Source organism: Poecilia reticulata, linkage group LG10 (genome assembly GCF_000633615.1).
Source record: "Poecilia reticulata strain Guanapo linkage group LG10, Guppy_female_1.0+MT, whole genome shotgun sequence".
NCBI lineage: Eukaryota > Metazoa > Chordata > Actinopteri > Cyprinodontiformes > Poeciliidae > Poecilia > Poecilia reticulata.
The window spans coordinates 26,150,890-26,172,714 of NC_024340.1; the positions used below are offsets into that span (position 1 = coordinate 26,150,890).

At 40.6% G+C, this 21,825-nt stretch overlaps 1 protein-coding gene across 2 annotated transcripts in view; it reads left to right on the forward strand.

Moving 5' to 3' along the window:
* LOC103471251 (ras-GEF domain-containing family member 1C) overlaps positions 1 to 21,706 on the forward strand; it is a 26,278-nt gene extending 4,572 nt beyond the window's left edge. Inside the window, exons 1-14 of one of the 2 annotated variants that reach the window (XM_008420128.2) lie at positions 9,411 to 9,729; positions 11,298 to 11,519; positions 12,184 to 12,306; positions 12,442 to 12,579; positions 14,655 to 14,876; positions 15,878 to 15,952; positions 16,899 to 17,000; positions 17,343 to 17,445; positions 17,686 to 17,765; positions 17,846 to 17,941; positions 18,037 to 18,132; positions 18,221 to 18,344; positions 19,329 to 19,401; positions 19,987 to 21,706. In XM_008420128.2, coding sequence (XP_008418350.1) covers positions 11,304 to 11,519; positions 12,184 to 12,306; positions 12,442 to 12,579; positions 14,655 to 14,876; positions 15,878 to 15,952; positions 16,899 to 17,000; positions 17,343 to 17,445; positions 17,686 to 17,765; positions 17,846 to 17,941; positions 18,037 to 18,132; positions 18,221 to 18,344; positions 19,329 to 19,401; positions 19,987 to 20,011 — 1,473 coding nt within the window. In that variant the 5' untranslated portion in view covers positions 9,411 to 9,729; positions 11,298 to 11,303 and the 3' untranslated portion in view covers positions 20,012 to 21,706. Of the gene's footprint in view, positions 1 to 9,410; positions 9,730 to 11,297; positions 11,520 to 12,183; positions 12,307 to 12,441; positions 12,580 to 14,654; positions 14,877 to 15,877; positions 15,953 to 16,898; positions 17,001 to 17,342; positions 17,446 to 17,685; positions 17,766 to 17,845; positions 17,942 to 18,036; positions 18,133 to 18,220; positions 18,345 to 19,328; positions 19,402 to 19,986 lie in introns of those variants that run through there. The other variant, XM_008420127.2, reaches the window with a different exon arrangement.
* The last annotated feature ends 119 nt before the right edge of the window (positions 21,707 to 21,825 follow it).

A 21,825-nucleotide genomic window follows, 5' to 3' on the forward strand; every position in this document is an offset into this window, starting at 1 on the left:
TGTTTCGTTTTTTTGTTTTTTTTTACATTTCTCTTTATATTGCATCTTAAATGTCAGCCTGACAATAAATTGTGCAGTGAGATATGGCAGAAATTTTGAAATACTTTGACTCTTTTTTATCTTTTAATAAAAAGAGCTTTGTATTAAAAAATTATTAAATAGGTTCTTTATCTCTAGGCTGAATTCAGGCTTAATTCAAAAGTGAAATACGAGTGTTACTCTGACCTTGTTGCGTTATTTGTTGGCCATTTTCTGTTGGTTGTGCATGTGTTTTAAAAATGATCCCACTTGACCTAGATGTAATGTGATGAAATCTTTGCCAGAGATGATCAAAACTAAATGGGACTCAACTTTTAAGTCATGTATATTGCTTAGCAACGCATAAAGGCCGCGTAAGAACTGACCTCACAACCAGGTTTCTAGAAGTAAACCTGTAAACACTGACAGGTTTCTGCTCATATGTCAGACCTATTTGGAAATCTTCAAGTATTTTGTTGTAAGTGCCGTACATCATCTTGCTACTATACGTTGTTTGTAAGGGAGTGTTGGCAGCTGACATTTTTGCTGTAACTTAGGCCTTGTTCACGCAGCTGTTGTCCCACCCATCCATGTGTCCAGCCTCATTTATGAAAGCAGCTTCCATGAGTAAGACGAATCCTGCTGCAGGTCTACACAAATTGCTCAGGAGCTCACAAGTCTGTCCTGAACTTTGGAACCACCCTGGATCAACAGGATCTGAAGTGCACAGTGGTTTTCTGATTTGCCTGACCACTAATCTGGTTCACAGTTTAAACAACAAAAAAAAAAGAAAAGAAAAGGGATTATCATGGCATATTGTGTTGTCCACATACCAACCTAGAAGTAGTTATGTTTTTGTGAACCCTGACCACTGTTTGCATAATCGTGTTAACACTTACATGGAGCCTGCATGGAGAAGGAAGCAGGCCGGGCCACTAATTAGCATGATTCTACGCCATACATCAGCATCGACACAGTGCATAGCCCCTGGCCGCGCTGCCTGTAATGAGCTGATGGATGTAGCTTAACAGGGAAGGAGACAGCCGCGATGAAATTAGTACCGTGTGGTTATTAGATGTGCATCTGTTTCAGTCTCGCTCATTAGCTCGTGGCGGTTCGCTGTGCAGGTTTGAGTCAAGGAACAGGAATGAGATGCTGATGACTTCGTTTGGACGGACAGCTGACTTATGTTGTCATGGGCAGAGCAAGGCAAAATCACAAATACAGGTTAGTTACATTTTCCTGCAAATTTAAATATGAATAACATGTGGCTTCTAAAATCACTAGAAGCAATTATTATGCTGTTGCCACCAGGGCGCAAATCTGTACTCGGCTGTAATTATCTCTAAGCAACATGATGGACTGACTAAACCCATTGTGTTGGAGACCTTTAGTTCATTTAAATGCACCATTTTCATCTCTAACAAACTGAGAAGATGAATTTAAATAAGTGTTTTTTCCCCACATGTGAAGGGGTTTCAGAAGCTTGTTCAGGGGTTAATACTGCTAAATTACAAAAAAAAAAAAACTATCACAAAACTAAAGGCAGGATATAGTGGTATTTTTTTCTACATTTTATCATTTTTCAGTTGCTGCTTTGGGTGTGCATTGTAAAAAATATCCAAACCCCTTTAAATGTTCCACATTTTGTCACATTACAGTCACAAATTCAAGTGTGTCTCATTGGGATTACATGTGACTCTAGATATAAAAAAAAATCTAGAAAAACTTACGATTGTTTGTGTTTAACACCTGGGACAAACACGGCTGCATCCATTTACCTACTAAACCTGACAAGCTTCCCTTCTTCCTGAACAAAGCATCCCCACAGCATGATAGTGCCACCACCGTGTTTCAAAGTGGAGATGGTGTGTTCAGGGCGATGTTCAGATTTTTACTACTCAGTTTTGCATACATTTGCTTTAACTTCACATGTTTTGCTTTATCGTCCTGCTTATGGTAGGCAGTGTTTCGCCTGGCTTTCTTTCAAAAGGGGATTTCTTCTTGCCATTCACTCATGGAGACCAGATTTGCTGAGTTCCCAATTAATATTTCTCCCACCTGAGCTAAAGTTTTCTGCATCTCTCTCACTTAAGGTGGTCAGTTATTTGTAGGGTTGTACGTTGGCTATACTCCATTTTTTGGATGAACAGTTCCTTCTAAGATGGCAATTTTGCTTTTTAACCGACCAATACTTCAAACCTCTTCATCCCTTTATACATGACCCGTTGAGTTTGCTCCTTGATCTTCATGATGCTCTAGAAAAACGGAGTCCTTCACAGAACAGCTGGATTTATACTGAGATTTTAAAATAATGAAAATAAAATATGAAAATCATGCAGAATTTATTTTGTCAGCTGTGCGACTTATATCTGCCTTTCACTTAAACATAAAATCCAGCAAAAGAAATTAAATTCTGTGGTTGTAAGATGATAAAATGTCGAAGTATGGAAGTTTTTGCAAGGCTCTGTGATTTTATACTTTCTTACATTTGTCACATTTGCACTTAATTGTGTTTCAGACACTTTTTTTCTTTAAAGAAATCATGGAGCCATAGGGGCACCACATGAAGAAAGAAAACAGGTAATAGATGACACAACATGGGCTAAGATGCGTTTTGACTTGGCCTGCCCTTCAGTGAGCCCATACACCAACACAAACGCTTGGATGCACACAGCTGGCCATGAAAGGAATGAGGACGAACACACACGTGTAAAGATCGTCTCCATGGGCAGAATTATCCAGGGAGGATTTCACTGACGGAGCTGTCGTGTGTGTGAAACAGGTGCAAAATCATGAGCGTGTCTCTGTTCGGTTAGTAAAGGGGAATTACAGGGGAACTCCAGTAAGGAGGGATAAGGGGAGGTGTGTGTGTGTATGTGTGTGTGTGTGTGGGGGTGGGTGCGTGTGTGTGTTTGTGTGTGTGTGTGCTGGTCGATTGTGATTGCTGCTTCTGTCAGGCGTGGACCTCATGGAGAATCAGAGGAATGAGTGGAATACTTCACGTGTAATTCAGTCCTGTGTGTAGCTGCTGGGTGGGCGCAACTGTGCATGCATGTGTGCGTGTGTGTGTGTATGTTTTTTTTTCTCCAAAACACAAAGAGCTCATTTGTTGTCTATTATCCAACAGCAGTGTACTGGCTTGGTAGTGCGCAGAGCAGACACATGCGTGGTATGTTGTGGTCGCTCTGTAGTGTCACTGCGTGGTTTAGCAGCCAGGTTGGCTCAACTCAGATGCCACGACATTCAGTCCGGACGCCACAACACATTTGGCCTCCCGTGGAGACTGTTGGACAGCCAGAAAGTTTCTCATGCCAGTAGCTCCTGCTGGGGGGAGCAGACTCCTGCAGGGCCATCTGTACTGGACACGTTAGAAAGTAGGGTGTGAAGAGGAAGATTCAGGAGGAGGAGGAGGAATAGAGGAAGAAGGATGACAAAGAGGGATTTTTCTTTACCTTTACCTTAGTTGACACTGCCATGTGTTTCTCTCTCTCTCTCCCTCTCTCTTTTTTTTTTTTTTTTTTTTTTGCACTTCAGCTTTCAAAGAACTGAGAGAAAAATTTAGGCCAAAGTTGCATTTCCCTGTGGTACACAAAATAGTGTCAGGCCCCAAAAATACGCAAGGATCTGCTTTTGTGGAGCACGCTTCCAAAATAGCTAAAGTGGAGAAGTTGTGACGTGTTAAAGTGGGTGAAACATGTGGATCCTAAATTAGAAAGGAAGTGTTGTAAATCAGATGGCAGTGGAGGGAGCCGGGGGGGGGTAGTTGTACGCCGTCTGCAGTGGGAAAGACGGCTTTATCGAGTCTGACAAGGCACACGTGTAACAGTGGAGAGCCTAGACTGCAGTATCTGCGCTGCACCCAGACGTGTGCCTTCTTCTCTCGAGCGAGTTAGAGGTAGCAGCTTTCACCACATACTTGTTTGAGTACTGTCTTTTTTTCACCTCGCTTCAGCCGTGACTGCCGCCGAAACCAGGAAACAGCGACAAAAACAAAACAATGTTGCTGCAATACCCAATGCCGGATATTCGCTTTCCTCAGATGATGCGCTGCTCAGTCGTCTTTTTCTGTGAAACACTTTATTCCGAACACGTAGAAGTCAAACAGCTAGATAAAGCTGGAAAGTGAATGCATACAGATGTGTAGTTACGTAAAGAGATCAATTTCTTAAGACATAAGTAATGGACTGGTATGCAATAGTTGGGGCATGGTAACCTTGAGTAATACTGCAACGTAATGGTATTTCCAATGAATAACATGACTTAGATGCCTTTATTTAACAGGGTTAAGCAACACTTATGACTAGTACTGCAAAAACTGCAGCTAGAATAACTTTATCTCAGTTAAATTTGATTCTGATGAGCAAAAAACAGAATTAAGACTAAATAAATTAGTAGTTTTAATATAAACAGATTGACATCGTTTGCAGTTTTTCTTTTTACAGTATTGCACAAATACATCAGATTTATAATAGAGAGATAATTAGTCTACTCAATTAGAAGGTCTGCAGCTACAGCTTTAAAGTAGCGTTACTTTATAAAGGTGATGAATGGCGCTGTTTTAGTTTCCACACGACTTCTGCCTCAGTTTTTATTTTTAATTTTTTTAAGTTAGGGATCTTTCCAAACAGGAACACAAGAAGAGAGTTTAGGAGCTGTTTTATTAAATTGCTCTTACACTTTGATTTGAAGAAGGTTTATTTTTCCATTTTGATGTAAATGTGGAGAAATGAAGGTGTTTTTGAATAACATCACATGTAATTTCCACCCATTAATATAAACTGCAGATAAATGTGGGGAAATTCACAGAATCCCACTGTAATTTGACCGGGTTTGTTGCTGCAATGTTAGGTAATTATTAGCTGAATTAATTAGTGATGGCTTATGTTTAACTTTCAGCTTGAGCTGCACTGCGTTGGTCTGTGCTCTGTACTTTACCAGTGAAATTGCCAGTCACTCCAGCACTGGTACCAGTCCTGTCCACCACCAGAAGATGTTAAGATGCTGAAGAGCGACTGAAAACTTTGGTCCACCTGGATACCAGTAATCCCATCGGCTGATGTGGTGAATCAATCGGAGATTTTTCATTCCATCTAACTGATGAATGCAATTCGTCTGGAAATCTGTATCCTCTTATCACCTGGTCAGGAATAAACCGTAATCTAAACTCTTAAAGAAATGAAATAAAAATGTTAGACTTTTACACCTGAAGAAAGCAATAACAGCATGCATTAAGTGTACTTTCTTTTGTTGTTTTTGTTTTAAATTTACTTAATTACTCTAAAGAAGTTAGTCAGTTTTTTTTTTTTTTTAAATGTAAAGGATTTTAGTAGCTATAAAAAGAGGACAAGCCTGCAGTCACTCTACATCTCCTAGTTTTAGATTTTGGATGATTTGCCCTTCAGCATCATTCAATTAGGAGTGAAATTAGAACATACCTCAAGTGATTTTTGCCACGCATGCTGCTGTCTTCGTTATGTGTGGAGGTGGCTGCACCGTAAAAACAAATCTCTTGAGGCTTTGGAGAGCCACTGAGCCACCTCTACTGTACTCCATCTGCCCTTCTTCGGCCTTTGACCCTCTAATGGAAAAGGTCAGAAGGTTTCTGGCACGAAGAGCTAATGCTGATTGTTCTCAACCATTAGCGCCTCAATAAAAGAGCCGGTTCGTCATCAAGTCTCGCATCCCGACATCTACGCCTACGGTGTCATTTGTAGCCATGCTATTTATAACGTGAGGCAGGTTTTACAGAGACTAAATTTGAAGCCACTACAATGTAGAGATTAACTCAGTCAGGGCGCTGCTTGACAGCTCAAGCAGGAATGCCATTGTTTCGTCAAGACATGCCACACACACAGATCTCAAAAGTCAAGGGTGCTGACAGAACAAAGTGGGTGGATCTCTCCCCCTGCGATGGCAGTGATAACAGCTTGAACAATGACACTTACTCAGCTGTCTAGACTAAACGCAGAGACGCTTTCCATTGGCTGGCAGCTGGCGATGTCATGAGGGAATTGGAGCACTCTCGGCGAATGCTCACCTGTTCTTAGCCGCTTGTTTCTCAGCGTTTTTTCATGCATTGTTGATGCAATGTGACGGGCACAGTGGGGAGCTCAGAGCGCAGAGCGGTGTGGAAACAAGTTACATACAAAGTGCAGCTTTGTGTTTGGATGGGTCCTTGACAATGCAAGAAAAGTGGTGGGAGTACCGTGGCTGTCACTCCGAGCGCTGAGCCGAGAGTCGGCCATGGGGAAGCTGGAAATTACTCTGGGGTAAAACCGTAACTTTACTGGGAGATTTGTTTCGGCAGTGTTCGGGTTTAGGTGCATGGAGAAAAAATTAATAAATAAAGAAGGTAGTTTTAGTAATCAGTGAGCCAGAAATTAGAATCAAACAATTTGTGATTAAGCAGGTCCTCAAAAAGCTGAATTTCCTTTTCATCAAATGCATTTTTTGACTATAAAAGCATCAAGCAAGAGCACATAGTTTAATACACTCTCCTGAGTTTAGTAGAAATCAGATATTGGTTACTGAATTATTCTTTGCTGCATAAAAATAAATATCAGAATAATCTTTTAATTTCTTTTCCTTTTCTGTTGCATTCAAAATGACTTATCATTATCAGATTATGTTTTTTTTTTCCTTGAATGTATATCAGTTCTTGGAAAGAAAATTAGAATCGGTCTCATTTTTAGCTGGCTGTTCAGACCTTCAAGAACCTTTATCAGCCAGAAAAAAACCTGATCTTCACTTCTCTAACACTTGGTTCCTGCTGAGTTTTTACATGTGCATTTTTATTTCCTCCATTATTATGTATTCTGCAAGCTGGGATGACTCAGATCCGAAGAAACAATTTGCAAATACTTCTCCAAGGAAGAAAAAAATATTTAGATATCTCAAGCTCTAAACAGCTCAGTCATTATAACTGTTAGGGTCAGAGCAGTATAAGCAGAAAAAAGTGGGGATTTAAAAGTGTTTCTAAATATTTTTTGCGAGACTTTTACACGGTTTCTTTTGAACACTCAAGATGTCATAATGTATGATGTCACGCTGGGCGAGAAAACAAAATACCTCATACCAAATGTCAGTCACGGTGGTGAGGAAATGATGAATTTGGCTCATTTTGCAGTCGCTTAGATGGAACAGGAATTTTTAACAAATTACGAGGCACGCATCAAGAAACGTATTGCAAACATGACAAGATTTTTTTTTTTTGAAAAATCTTTAAAATGCATCAAAGTTTTTCAGCAGCTTAGTTGTACGAGGAATTTTTTTCTCACCGTTTTTGTCATGTCATATGGCAAATGATACAACAGCACAAACACTGGTCATGGCGCGAGTACCGTTCGTCAAACAGGAAAAACGGCATGGTAGCGTCTGAGAAGATATGGACTGTTTGAAATAATCTTAAAAGGAATATTTATGTTCAAAACATTGAAAAAAAAAAAGTCCCAAGCCAACACTGAAGGTGAAACTGTGAAGTCAGAGTTGGCAATTTGAGGAACAAACTTCCTCCATCTTCTTCCTCTGCCACCACTTGTTGAATGTTTTAATATGCAAAACCTTCTACTGATTAAAATGAGAACTGCAGTGGCATGGAAATGTTTATCTAAGATGCAAAAGGCATCTTTTAAGCACTGTTATGGATTCATCTTATCTTTACTCAATCTGGACTCATCAGTGATTGTAAAATTCAAAATTCTGACATGTACCAGGTAAAACATCACAATTACGGCAGCAAATCTGCACCTGAATGAATAAATGAGACAAGAATCAAGGTGTTTCAGGCCTCCCTGTTTATCCTGTTCTCTGCTGTGTGAACCATGAAATCATTAGGGCTCAATCCTAACGAAGCAGACAGACAAGGTCACAAACTGATGACTGGTTTATTTACACGCTCGGCGATGAGCTGAGTTATGCTCACATCCTGCAGGCTGGCTGACGGAGCTGTGATGAAATCGTAAATCAGAGCCTGAAAACTGCTGGGGGAGGTGTGGAAAGCTGAGGAATACAAAATCGGCTGCAGATTATTGCAAGAAAGAGAGTAAATGATTGACGGCGTGCTCGCGTAGAATCAAGCTCAAAGAACACGCGTCGAAACAATTAGACGCAAAGCAGCGTGGATGTTTGCGCGAAATACCTCAAATGAATATCACAGAGACAATCAGAGGCGAGCAGACGTTTCTGCCGTCAGTCCTCATGAGGAAGGTTCTTTTAGTTCCCATAAATTATTCCTTTTATTCTGCTGTTGTCAAAGAGTGAAGGCTGGATTTGATCATGTCTGGGGATTTTTGATGGTGATGTTTTGCTACGGATGCATGTTGTAATCCCAACCAGGGGACGGTTGCTGCAAGGACACCCCAGGCTCGGCAGTTTGGGAAAATTTAGTTGAGAAAAAAAAAAGGGTTGAACTGTTATGAGAGGAGAGCAGCTTCTCTGCAGCACTAATAAGCAAATTTAAGAGCTGCTTTGGGGGGTTTCTACTGACTCTTCGCAAATGGACAGATTAAACCTACATCACTGGGATTTTCCCACTGAAATAATAAATAACGCCTCGACTAAACTGATTTAGTTTATTCGAGTTACCGGGGAAGTTTTCTGGTGTAGCTCTGTATTTTTCTTTGCCAGAAAATGGAGCAGACAGACGCGGTGTCTGCCCTCTGTGACCACAGACGTTACGAGACATATAGGTATAATGTCAACAGTAGCTATAAGTGGAAAGGAAGACCACAATAATGGCGTACATGAAGACTGGCTTCCCATCCCCCAGCCCTTTGTCTGCCTGTCTGTGTGTATTTGTGTCTAGGTGTGCAAAAGTGCATGAATAAGTGCTAAAAGGTAGGGGGGCTCAACAGAGAGCTGAATCCCCGATGAAAATTTGAGACATGAGCTTTTTTTTTTCCTTTCAGCATGGGACTGTGTTTGACCTCTCGCCCCTGGAGCCCACAGCACCTGGGGTCAAAGGACAGGAGCGTAAAATCAAAATAGCAAACCCGGAATATAACAAAATTGTTCTACATTTTTTTCAAAACTTTAATGTACATTTTGGTTTGTTATAGTTTAGTAAAGCTCCACCTTGCAAAAACATTTGCAACCAGAAACTTAAATTTATTTTGTCTGGATTTTATTTATTTATTTATTTTTATTTTTTTGCAACAGAAAGCCTCAGTAGTACAAAACCGGAACATGGGTGAAAAGTGATAAATGATTTTCAAACGCTTGTAGAGACAGAAATGGTGCAGTTGCAGCTGAAAGTTCTGCATGTCTTTTGAATCGGCTCTGGCCGTTGTCTTGACTACAAACAGCAGGAAGGAGATATCGTGATTACTTTTGAAATCAGTATTACCAAAAGTTGCACCATCAACACTGGTGGTTTACCGGCCGTCTGCTGTCGCATGGATATAGAACTGTTTTGTTTTTAGGCGCTCTGGTTACTTAACAGAATGAAACCAACTCTAAAGATGCAGGTGGACGTCATCGGTTTCCACCTATGATAGACGAGGGACACCGATTCTTTTGCACGTCTTTTTTTTTTGGAAACTTTCCTGTTCAAAGCTCTGAGTGAAGGAAGTTTCTCCTGTTTGTGAGATGAAAGTGCTAAAGACTCCACTCTGAGGAATACGGTGCTCTCTGGTTTGGCAGCTTGTGTGCACTGAGCAAAGCTTTTTGATTTCGTGAAGACAAAGAAGTACAGGGCAGCGTTGGGGCCGTGTAAGTGCTCGCAGGGTAAAGCGGTCTCCACAGCGACTCGGTGACCCATTTTCATTCTCCCCTGTCTCTTTGGGGTTTGAGAATATCTGCTGTGGAGATTAACACTGAATAGGAAAATGCTCAAGTTTTATCAGTAAAAATAAAGACCGATACAGAACCGAGCAGATCAACTAGAGAGGAGGAAAGTAGAATGATGACTTAACCTCATCATCAGACATGATTTATGAACATTTTATGTGCATGCAAACATAAATAAAGTTCAAATATATCCTCTTATTAATTAGTGACTCATCGACCCGGCTTCTGATTGATGCATGTGTTGCAGCTCCTTTAAAAGAGGTTTCAGTTTTCAGTCCAGTAAGATCCCCATAAAACCATCAAAGCTTATGTCCCATCCTTTAACTGTAATTTCTCTACTCAAAAAAGTGCATCAAAGTGCATGATCTTGGTTGATGTGGTTGTAGAAAGAAAACAGATTTCTTAGTTTTGATGCATTTATTTTATATGTGGGAAATCAGTGATTCTTTGACCAGTTTAAGCATTTCAGCCATTTTACTCTGTATCAGGTTTAGGGCATTAAGGGCAGAGAACGTCTATCCACTGAGCTAAACTTGATATTTACATGCAGAGATTGAATACATGTCATTAAAAAAAAAAGTTAACCAAATATTACATCCAACTAGTTCTTTCGAGTGGTGCTATTATTCCTTTGGTTGTTGTTATGACGACCGCAAATTGATTTATTGTGCTGCTACATTTCTTTAATTTCTTTATTCTTATTTTTTATATATATCTTTGATGCTTTTTTAAAATAATTTTTATCCTTTTAATTCAAGCGTTGCTCTTTTTTCTGTTATATTAAGCTTCAGAACATTTTTCTAAATACATTTATTATTTTTTAAACAAAAAAATATAATTAGAAAAATTTAATTTATATTATTTCTGACAGAAGAAGTACATAGTAGTGTTAGTTACTGTTGTATTTTATTAACAGCAAAGTATGTTGTGCTGTGTTTTGTAAAATTTGAATTGAATTCTTTAGCCTTTCTAGCATGGATTCTGTCAAATCCGTGCTTCTTCTTTCTCCACTGTAATACAGAAAGAAGAAGCAGCCAGCCGCCTTCGACAAACACCACGGAATAACATTGTGCAAATAGTTATGGGAATTCAGTGCAACATAGATGTCAGTATTTTATTCAGGTGAACAAAAATTATTCTAGCAATTTTGGTAGCTGTTTGCTCCTATGAATAAAATCTCACAGGGCTACAAAAAAGCAGAGGAGACCTAATCAGGATGCTGAGCTGAGTGGCTCATCATTTATTCTTTGCTATTCCGTGAATCGGAGTTTATCTTCAGTCCGACTCACTTCCCTTTTTCGGACACCAGATTTACTGTAGATAATGGGAATGTCCACAAATCTAACAGCACAATGTTTTAGTTAGCATCTGTTGTTATTACTAGGAAAGTACATGTGGAGACGGGCTTGCATTTACATGAAACGTATTTCCTTTATTCCTCTTCCTCATTCTGCTCCACTCACAGTGTGTTTTCTGTGTTTGTGTTGTAGTCAGGAATGCCCCAAACTGTGTGCTCAGGCACCATGTTTACCACTTCCAGTGGTTTCAACCCCCACCTGGCCTGCGCTGAGCCTGGGGAGGAGGAAGAGGACGGGGCCCCTCAGGAGGGCCCGGGGCCAGCAGCCTGTCTGGCTGACGGGCCTCCCATCACCTCTGCTTCCCTGGAGACGCTGATCCAGAACCTGGTGCCCACTGCAGACTATTACCCCGAGGTAAACCGAATTACAAGAATAGTCTTATTGAATTAAATGACGTCTTGCTAATCCCCAGAAGAGCGTCAAATGGTTGAAAGGCTAAATATTGAGAAAGTGAGATGACTAAGGTTTAGGAAAAGTGAGAAACGCGGAGAGGCCAAAAAATGATTACATAATACTGCATTGAGAAATGAACTCTGTTTGAACTCTTTTGGTTGATGCCATAGACCAGAATTACTCCAGACTTAATTCATTGAAGTTTATGGTTTTAATGTGCTAAATTGTGAAAATGTTGTCCCGAAACAGTAATTCAGCAACACAAAGCTCTGTGCTCTAAATTCCTAATATGTCTTTTAACTTTGTTTGGCAGAGTTCCCCATGACAGGAAACTTTTTCGTCTTTTTTTCCCAGTTCGTTGACGACCCTGCGTCCATGCGTCTCCGTGCCAGCTTGATTAAAACCCTCTCTGTGATCAGCTTTCAGATAAAAATCTCCCCGAAACACTGAAAGACTGGAAGTGCGGCCTGAGAGAGTCGTTTCAGTTTGCAGTCTCAGTGACAGGCGTGCTAATTTGATTATTAGCCCCGAGTCCCTGCTTAGTTTAATTACAGCCAGCAGGGCTTCTTTTATAGATGCTGTTGTGGGAGCGTCTCGCTTAATGTCTTCCTGTCTCTTTTCACAGAAAGCCTATGTGTTTACCTTCTTGCTGAGCGCCCGTCTGTTCATTCCTCCCTCGGAGCTGCTCTCCAGGGTGTGTGAGCTGTGTATCAAGCAGCAGCAGCTGGACCAGAGCCCGCTCGATACGGTCAGCGCCGCACCACACGTTTTTACACACTCCTGTTTGTGCACGACGCAGCTGAAGAGCAGGGAATCTAAAGAGCAGTCGTTTTTTTGTTTTGTTTTGTTTTTTTTCACATTTTTATTTGCTTACCGACGACAGGTTAAGGTACGCAAGTTTGGTCCCAAGATCCTGCAGCTGCTGACAGAATGGACAGAAACGTTCCCATCAGACTTCAGGGACGAGAAGATGGTCGGTCACCTCAAAGACATCATCCGCAGGATAGCTCCATGTGATGAGGTACGCTAGCGTCATCTTTCTACGGAGATGTTGTAGCAATTTAAAATTGACATTTTTACTTATGGCTGCAAGGAGAAATATTGTATTCTTTCAGCAAGAAGGTCCTGGGTTTGACCCTGGGGTCTTTTTGGATGCTGATCGCATGTTCTCCTCCTTGTGCATGCATGGGTTCTCTCTGGGTACTCTGGCTTCCTCCCAGTCCAAAAACATAGCTGTTGCGGTGATTGGTCTCTCTAAATTGCTCTTAAATATGAGTGTGTGCATGATTGTGTTGCCCCTTGACGGACTGGCAGTCTGTCCAGCGTGTCCTCTGAAGATGGGCACCTCCCCCCGCGACCTCGCATGGATAAGTAGCTGTAGATGATGGATGGATCGATGGATTTTTCCTTATTATGGGATTTTATTTAGCTGTATTGGGGGTGGGGGGAGGAGCTGGATACAAATGCACACAACACTTCTTGAAATCTGTGAATATCATGAATTAATTTTCTACATAATTATACTCTACCCTGTGTTGGTCTATCACATAAAATCCTTGTAAAATACTCTGAACCTTGGAGCTGAAATGAGACCAAATATGAAAACGTTCATTGGCTCTGAATACGGCAAGGCTCTATGTATCGAGGACAGACAAAAAAAAGACTTGATGCCATTATGTCTGTTTTTTTTCCTCATAATCCTCTTTCATCTTACATCCAGACCAAAAACTCCTGCTGTCACAGTTTAACTGAATTTCTGTTTTCGGTGAGCAAGGGGACTGATCCGCAGTTGAGTTTGGCACATTGAAGACTGACAGAGTCAGTGTTTAGCGTTCGGAGCCTGAAAAAAAAGTCGAAAAGTTGAATATTGAATCACGCTCTCCAGAAGACTTCACCCTGAGGGTAGATGTCCTCAGGGAACTGTCGCTGACACACTGGGACTTTTTATTTTTGCTTCCCTGCATGTCAAAAAATGTCACAATTTACAGGGAACCTTTGGCTTCAAGAGGAACACCCATCATCCATATTCGACAAATTTGGAGTGAGGAGGAGTTGTCGTACAAACAGATGTAGTAGAATTAATGAAGAGGAAGATTTCTTATCCTCCCTGACAGAAAAAGTCAGAGTCAGTGTCAGCTGAGGAGCCCAGCTGTTGTACAATGTTAACACTGCAGGAGAGCAGAGCTGAGGGAGGAAGGAAGGAGTGGCTGTGAGGGAGAACAGAGGGAGAGAGATGGGTGGAGAAATGGGATGCAGAGCCACAGAGGGGAAAGAGAGAAGAAAAAAGGTGAAGGAGGAGAGTGATGAAGTCTGAGCAGAGGAAGAGGAGGAGGAGGAAGAGGAGGAGGGAGGCTGGGCAGGTGGTGATGAATGCGCTGCTATTCGCAGCTGGCTGTCCTCAGCATGGGTGTGTGCATGCATGTGGGAGCTGTGGCTCTGGGTCATTTGTGAGACAGACTGACCTAATGGCCTCTGCGTGGAGCCATCTGCAAGGAGGCTCCACGCCGAGCAAATCACTGAAACGTTGAAACAACGAGTAACATTTTAGCTTTGTCGTTCTTGAGCTTCTCTTCCGGTTTATTTCATGTTTTCTGTGTATTTTATTCCTTTGCTAAATTAGCGTGTACTTTTATATCTTTATTCCTCGAAACTACAGTGTCTTGCAAAAGTATTTGTGCTACTTTAACTGTCTCACATTTTGTTACAATAAAATCTCAAACTTCTACGGATGTTATGCGAGAGATCAACGCAAAGTTGTGCTTAATTTTAAAGCGGCAGAGACATAAACACGAGACTTTCACGACAAGCTCGGCATAGAGAGCATTAATCAGATCCATGAAAACATCAGGTGGGAAATATGTTGACCGAATAAACTGAGCTTTTTGTTTTGAAGTGAGAAAACGCTTAAGAGCTATGATTTTTATTTGAACACGCCACGCTGTTTCAGAGTCCTCGCTACGTGGCCCTCTAGTCATTCTGATTCACGCCTATCACTGTCCTACAAGACCATTAATAAATTATTCATCAAAGACGTTATTGATGGCTTCCTCGCTCATCTGCCCGTCTGCCTGCCCTCCCTGATCCTCTCCTCTCCAGGCGTACTGGAAAACCCTGAACCAGATGCTGCAGAAGCTGAGCCAGAGGCTGGCCCTGATGAGCCAGGGGGAAGAGAGCATCGTCAAAGTCTCCCTCAACGCCTCCTCCATCTCCGACAAGCTCGTGGCTTTCAAGACCAAGCCCCCACCCATCCAGAAGGACATGCTCTCCATCTGCAACGACCCCTACACGCTGGCACAGCAGCTCACCCACGTGGAGCTGGTGAGTCCTGAGGGAGGCCGAGCGGTACGGAGGGGTCAGACAGAGGTCGGTAACGAGGAGAGTGGATGCTCGGGAGCGTGAGGGCTCTAAGGGTGATGAAGCATTAGCCCGTTTCGGGGTCCTGAGCTTTGGACAAGAATCGTTTAAAAGGAAAGGGACTAGGAGGCATGGCGGAAAAAAAAAAGAAAAGAAAAAAGGTTTATAGGAACCACGTGTAATAAAATATATATAACAATATATCATAGAAATAAAAACTGCAGCGTCCATTAACACGTTTAGCTGCACTTCCGTAGTGGATTTTTTATTTTTTATTTTTTCAGCATGCCTGAGTAAGCCTGCACCCTTGTCTGAGCAGTGACATCACCCCAGAAGTCAGCAAAATGCCCGGGGCTGCGAACAAAGGGGATAAAACCACTGCAGATATATATGACCTGACAGCTTCACACTCTGACACACACACACACACACACACGCACACACACACACACACACACACACACACACACACAGATAAAGAAGAGAGGCAGAGACAGACAAGTAGGCGTGCACAGCTCACACGTTCTGGATTTTATGATGTCTTATGAGGATTTAAACGTTATGCTGGTACTAACAACCGGTCGTCGCGTTCCTTATCAGATCTGAATTTGATCTCGAGGCGTGATGGGTCTGTTGAGTCATTTCGAGTTGCACATGACTGCGAGTTTGCCCACTATCTTTTAATAGAAGTGGATATTGTCCCTAGTGTCACTCGTTGAAAATATGATAGCAGTGAGTCACATCAGTGAGTCATTACTTCCTTCTATTGATTCGCCTCCATTACTGAAATGAAAGACTTATTAATCAGATGGCTCCAGCCCTATGTGCCTGTGCCTAGTTTTACACTCTGTGTTGTTGTGGCTTTAATGGATTTAAGCATTTTGTGTGGATTTTTTTTTTGTAATAAATAAATACAATTAGAAAAACTGATGAAAATCCATAAAACATGACTGTCTGTTTTGCAGGAGCATTTAAGCCATATTGGTCCGGAGGAGTTTGTCCAAGCCTTTGTTCAGAAAGATCCTTTGGATGGAACACAGGTAAGCTTTTGGGATGTGTATTTATAAATATGTTTATATATGTGTGTGAATAAAGACAACATTTTTTTTTACAATATACTGCATTTCTTTTACCATGAATGTCATTCCAAAAAGTGATTTGCTCTTATATTTTTTGGAAAAAAAACACGCAGAGCTATAATTTGGATTCCCAAACGTGCACATAAAAGTAAGCCATGATTGCTAAAACTTGTCTGTGCAAACCAGAGTATTCACTGATTAAAAGCAGATTATTTGCTGATTAGTGATTAACCATAATTTTAGACACTCACAATGTTACACTGATTTAGAAAAATATTATTTTTTTCCCCAAGACATTGAAAAAAGGCAATTTTAGGTGTCAGATTTATAAAAGTTAAATGTATCTTGAACTGGACTAATGATTTTTCTGAGTTTGACTGAGGAATATATGTAACTGAACCTTCATTATCAGTAATGCGAAATATGCATACTTGAATCTAATCCCATTAGTCCAAGGATGAGTAACATCATCAGCACTGAAATGTTATTTTGATCTTAAATTAGTCTCTAAATGAACTCCTTGAACAAATAAGACAACACAAAAACTGTATTGATAGTGCAGTACACTCAAATTTATATATGTATGTCAACCTTCAGTGAATGTTGCATGAAACAGCAAACAAACATGAAGCTGTTCTTCTATCTAATGTTGGACTTTTTGATGTAACCATGGAGATTTCTTTTCCCTTTCTTATCTCTTGAACTCCTGTTTCTCCTTGCTGATCCTGTGCTGGTTATTTTCCATTGCTCTCCACCAGTCCTGTCATGTGTACTCGCCACTCGCAGTCTTTGCCATTTACACTCTCAGAGGGGGTCAGCCTGTACATAGGAAGCTAATTAGTGTTGGTGCAAATCACTGTAGTGGCTCACATCTTGTCTGCGTGTGTGTGCGTGTGTGTGTCAACAGCAGCCATCTTTCAGTGAGCAGAAGAAGAAAACCTTCAACCTTGAGGCCTACGTCAGATGGTTCAACAGACTGTGTTACCTGGTAGCAACAGAAATCTGCATGGTGAGGGAGAATGATGACGATCGCCTCTAGAGTTTAGAAAAAAAATACCACTTAATGTTATACTGTTATGATGAGGAGCATTTTTTCCATGAATTTAAGCCGTTATATTATATGAATATAATGTCAGAATACTCATATGTTTATCCTAAAAATTGTAATTTGCTCAATTTTTCTCAATTTTCTCGAATATTTAAAACGCCGAACCAATGGATGTTTTACGGAGCATTACTGCCCCCTTGTGGATAATTTGCATAACCGCATAAGCACAATGTCTTGTGTGTCTTTCAAGCAAAGTTGAGAACATTTAAAGGAAAGCAAATGTATTTTGTGAACTTCTTTCAGCCAGCCAAGAAGAAGCAGAGAGCCACAGTGATTGAGTTCTTCATCGATGTGGCCAGAGAGTGTTTCAACATTGGCAACTTTAACTCCCTGATGGCGATCATCTGTGAGTTCCTGGTTTTACAGTTCATTCAGTACTGTGGAAAGGTTTTAGCTTGGCCTGTAAACAAAACAAAAAGAATGCTTGTCCCTCAAAACTGTCTTCCACAACCTCACTTTGGCAGCAGAGATTGGCTAAGCTAACGACACAGCTATTTGTTTCAGGATGAATTCTCACTTAGGTGTGATTTCTATTTTTTTTTCTTTTGTTTGCTCACTTAGATAGTAAAATGTATTTTCTCTGCAGCTGGCATGAACATGACTCCTGTGTCACGACTGAAGAAGACTTGGAGCAAAACCAAAACTGCCAAATTTTTTATTCTTGAGGTAAACCCAGATCCTTTCACAGACTTCTTGAGATAAGCGGGTTCTACCTTCAAGCTGACTGTTTTGTTTGGCTTTTGCAGCATCAGATGGATCCCACAGGAAACTTTTATAACTACAGGACCGCCCTGAGGGGAGCTGCCCATCGCTCTCAGACTGCCAACAGCAACAGAGAAAGGGTGAGGCATCAGCATGACTGCTGATATTCAGGAAGTGTACGTTGGTCATGAATTAATCGTAATATAAACTGTGTTCCTGTCTTCGTCCTCCTCAGATTGTGATTCCCTTCTTCAGCCTGCTGATTAAAGACATCTACTTCCTGAATGAAGGCTGCGCTAACCGAATGCCCAACGGCCACGTCAACTTCGAGGTGAGCTTTTTTCCCCCACCCGACCTTTTTTTTCAGTCAATTTCTTCCACGTGACTCAATATTTCCGTCTGACTGGTTTGCCGTTTAGAAATTTGTGGAGTTGGCTCGACAAGTTGGAGAGTTCATGACGTGGAAACAGGTGGAGTGTCCGTTCGAGGAGGACCGCGCCATCCTGCACTACCTCCACACCGCTCCCATCTTCAGCGAGGACGGTGAGAAACATTTCGGTTACGCAAGCGGACAGTGCTATTTTCTCACGCTCTCTTTTAAACGTGAGAATAAAAGAGAAATTTGATATTATGATGTTCCTTCAGTCAGCGATTAAAACTCTGAGACCAGGATCATTTCTTGACTGACATTTATTTGTTACTATTGTAACATCCCAGACCTATTGTTCTATTGTTAACACTTTATTGGAAGGGGTGCGCATAAGACTGATATGACACTATCATAAACATGAAGGAGGAATCATGATGATAGTTTACAACTGTTGTCATGAAGTGTCATTTGGTAAATACTGACACTTTAATGCAAAGTTTCATTGAAATATGTATTTAGAAAAACATTAAAATTGTAAACTTTGCATTAAAAGTGCAATTATTTACTGAATAATGCAAAGTTTACAATTTCATTTGACTTAAATGCAACTTTTAGTGCAACTTTGTATTAAAACTACCATTATTTACTGAATGACACTTCATGACACCCAGTTGTAAACTATCGTCATGAAGCCTCCTTCATGTTTATAACAGGTGTTATGTGAAGTTTATGACACTGTCATATCAGTCTTATGCACACCCCTTCAAATAAAATGTTACTGTTCTGTTAAATGGCTGCCAACACTTTTATCGAGTAAAAAAAGAATAAAAATGTATGTTGTGTCTTTCTTCTTGAACTAAAGCATAGACAAATTAACAAAATCTAGTGCTAAAAAATACAAGAAGCAGAAAGTTTAATTGATCTGCTCGCAATTAAACGTTTTTAATTGTAAGCAAATATTTTTTACGTCAACAAATATTAAACATGATGTAATTTGTATTTCAGAGCTAAAAGTAAAGATTAACATGCTAACTCTGAACATTAAAGTGTTCTTTAAGACTGCAGCTTGCAAGCTGAGTTACTTGGCTGCATACAGTTTGTTTTTTTAACTGAATAATGCTCTAAATACATATCTTTCTCTACTTGCCCTTCCCCAGGACTCTACCTTGCATCATATGAAAGTGAAAGTCCCGAGAACCAGGTGGAGAAGGACAGGTGGAAAGCACTCAGGTGGGAAGCTGCTTAAACAAACCTACATGTTGCTTTTCTTGTCCTACTGACAGCCCAGCTCAATGTTACCACCTATGATCCACACTAACCCAGCCTGAGTCACAAACAGTTCACACAACGTTAGGTAACTGGGTGTTTAGAGCCTCGCGCAGGAGCACATGAACATATGACAACAGAGGCGGCTGGAATCAAACCTACAACTTTATCATTGCGGAACAGCTACTTTTCTCAGTGAGCTGCAGCCGAGAAGGGTTAGGAAGTCTTTGGATGTGTCCCTCGTTCAACACACGATTCAAATGACTGCTAATATATGTGGCAACTAGAATAACCGGCAGGCAAAACGTTTTAGTAATTTTGCACAAAAAAATTAGCAAAGAGGGTAAATTAAAGAGTAATTTCTCTCAGATGCAAGTTAGCATTGCACCAGAGGCTTAATGACATGCAGATGACTTACTGTAAAGCACAAATTATTCTTACCCCAAGCAGATTTAGGTTTAAAGTAATAAAATTTATATGTACTAGCATGGTAAGCCCCAACAAAGGAAAATTCTTAAAAGGTTTCATAATCTTCTTTTGTCTCCTCAGGTCGAATGTTCTGGCAAAGACATGAGGCGGGGTGGGATCTAACCCTCCCACCACCAGACGAGGAGATGTGTGTGTTCTCTTTGCACTAAACTGGACTGTGAAGGAACCTGAAGCTGGTACTTTGGTGTTTTAATACAAAGAAACTGCATCAAGAGCAAAAAAAAAAAAAAGAAAAAAGAAACAGAACAAACATGATGAACAGGATTCATCGAGAAGAAAAAAAAATTATATGTTCAGAAAGGAAAAAAAGTGAAACGTTAAGCTACGAAAACTGGAATAAACTTTCTCCTTTTGGATACTAGCTAGAAGCTCTGGTGCGTCGGAGAGGGACACGGCGTCTCCTTCCTCCTTCCCTTTATGTGTGTTTACTCTGTGGAGAAGTTTACTACTGTAGATACTACAATTACAGGGAAAACCACTTCATAGTAATTCCTACTGATGCCGTCTCGTATACCTTCCTCTGCTCTCACTTTCTTTCTCCATTTCCTCCCTTTATTCGAAGCTTGTTTAAGTATTTAACTTTTATCTGTAAAGTACTGTAACAAAACGGAGAGTGATGTAATGGGCGCTGGCTAGCCCTTTTTTACACTTAAAAATCCCGGCTGAGGCGAAAACGAAAAGACGTCATGGCTGTGCCTGCGGAAAGCTGTGTTTCATGTGTTCGCGTCTGTTGCCTGGAATGACTGGAGACCATGTTTCATCCTGTTATTTATTTATTTTTTTGTTTTAGGGAACAAACGGGGTGGGGAGGATGAGCCTTTTTAAAGTGTTTACTCTTTTTAAATGTTATCGTGCCATTAATATCCTCAGAAACCTACTGTAATAGTGTACCTGCAGAAGTTATAGGTCAGCTGTAGAGGCCGTGTACAGATGATAATAGTTCGGCCCTCATCTTTCTGCTCCTCAGGAAGTTCTTTCTGACTGATGTTCAGTTGTCTCGTATATTTATTGGAGGCCTCTGTGCTGACATATGTAAAGTTTTTATTGTGACTTTTCCTTTGCAGAACATGAAGTCCGACGGCATGCTAAGTCAGGTGTTTTCACAGGGGGCATTAGTGTTAAAAAAAAAAAAAAGTACATTACAGTGAAAATGCGCTGTTGCGATAAAGAGAAGGATAATGTATCTGTTCCATATGAGTCACTGCTTATTATGACAATTTATTTGACTTTAAGTGTTTTTATTATTATTATTATTATTATTATTATTATTATTATTATTATTGTTTGTGAAATTGTGAATTTTGCTGTGAGGAAAGGAGTGGGTGCACTGTAATTATCGGCTTGATTTAGTTTGTTATTGATTGATGTCAGTGTTTTCCCTGAAAAGCACCTTTACCATGTCTATAACAAACTGGTTTAGCTCCTCCCAACTTATTTCTCATCTAATAACCTTTCCCTGTAGCCTTTTGCCCCAATGAGCTTGTAGAAAGACAAGGGTGTGATGTCAAACCTGCCATCCATGGTAATTTAAATAAATCATTTGCCTGTGCTGTTGAACATGTATTAAATGACAATCACCTGCAGTACCTGCCATCAGTTTTAATCTTTACAAGTGTTATCGGACTGCCAACTCCATCAGGTTTTATTTGTCGCATAAATACTGTATGTGAGCGGTCAGGAGTTGTCCTTCGTGGTGCAGGGACACCTTTGGGTTTGACATCAGTGCAGAATTTATGACCGGTTCCTAAAAAGCCTTTAATAAAAGTAAACAAATGCCTACTCTTCCCTGTGTCATGTGGTCTGATTAAGATTTAGATAGTTTATTCGAGCTAAAACATACACACACACACTCACTCAAAATAATAATAGTTGTTACAGTCAATCAACACTCCCAACTAC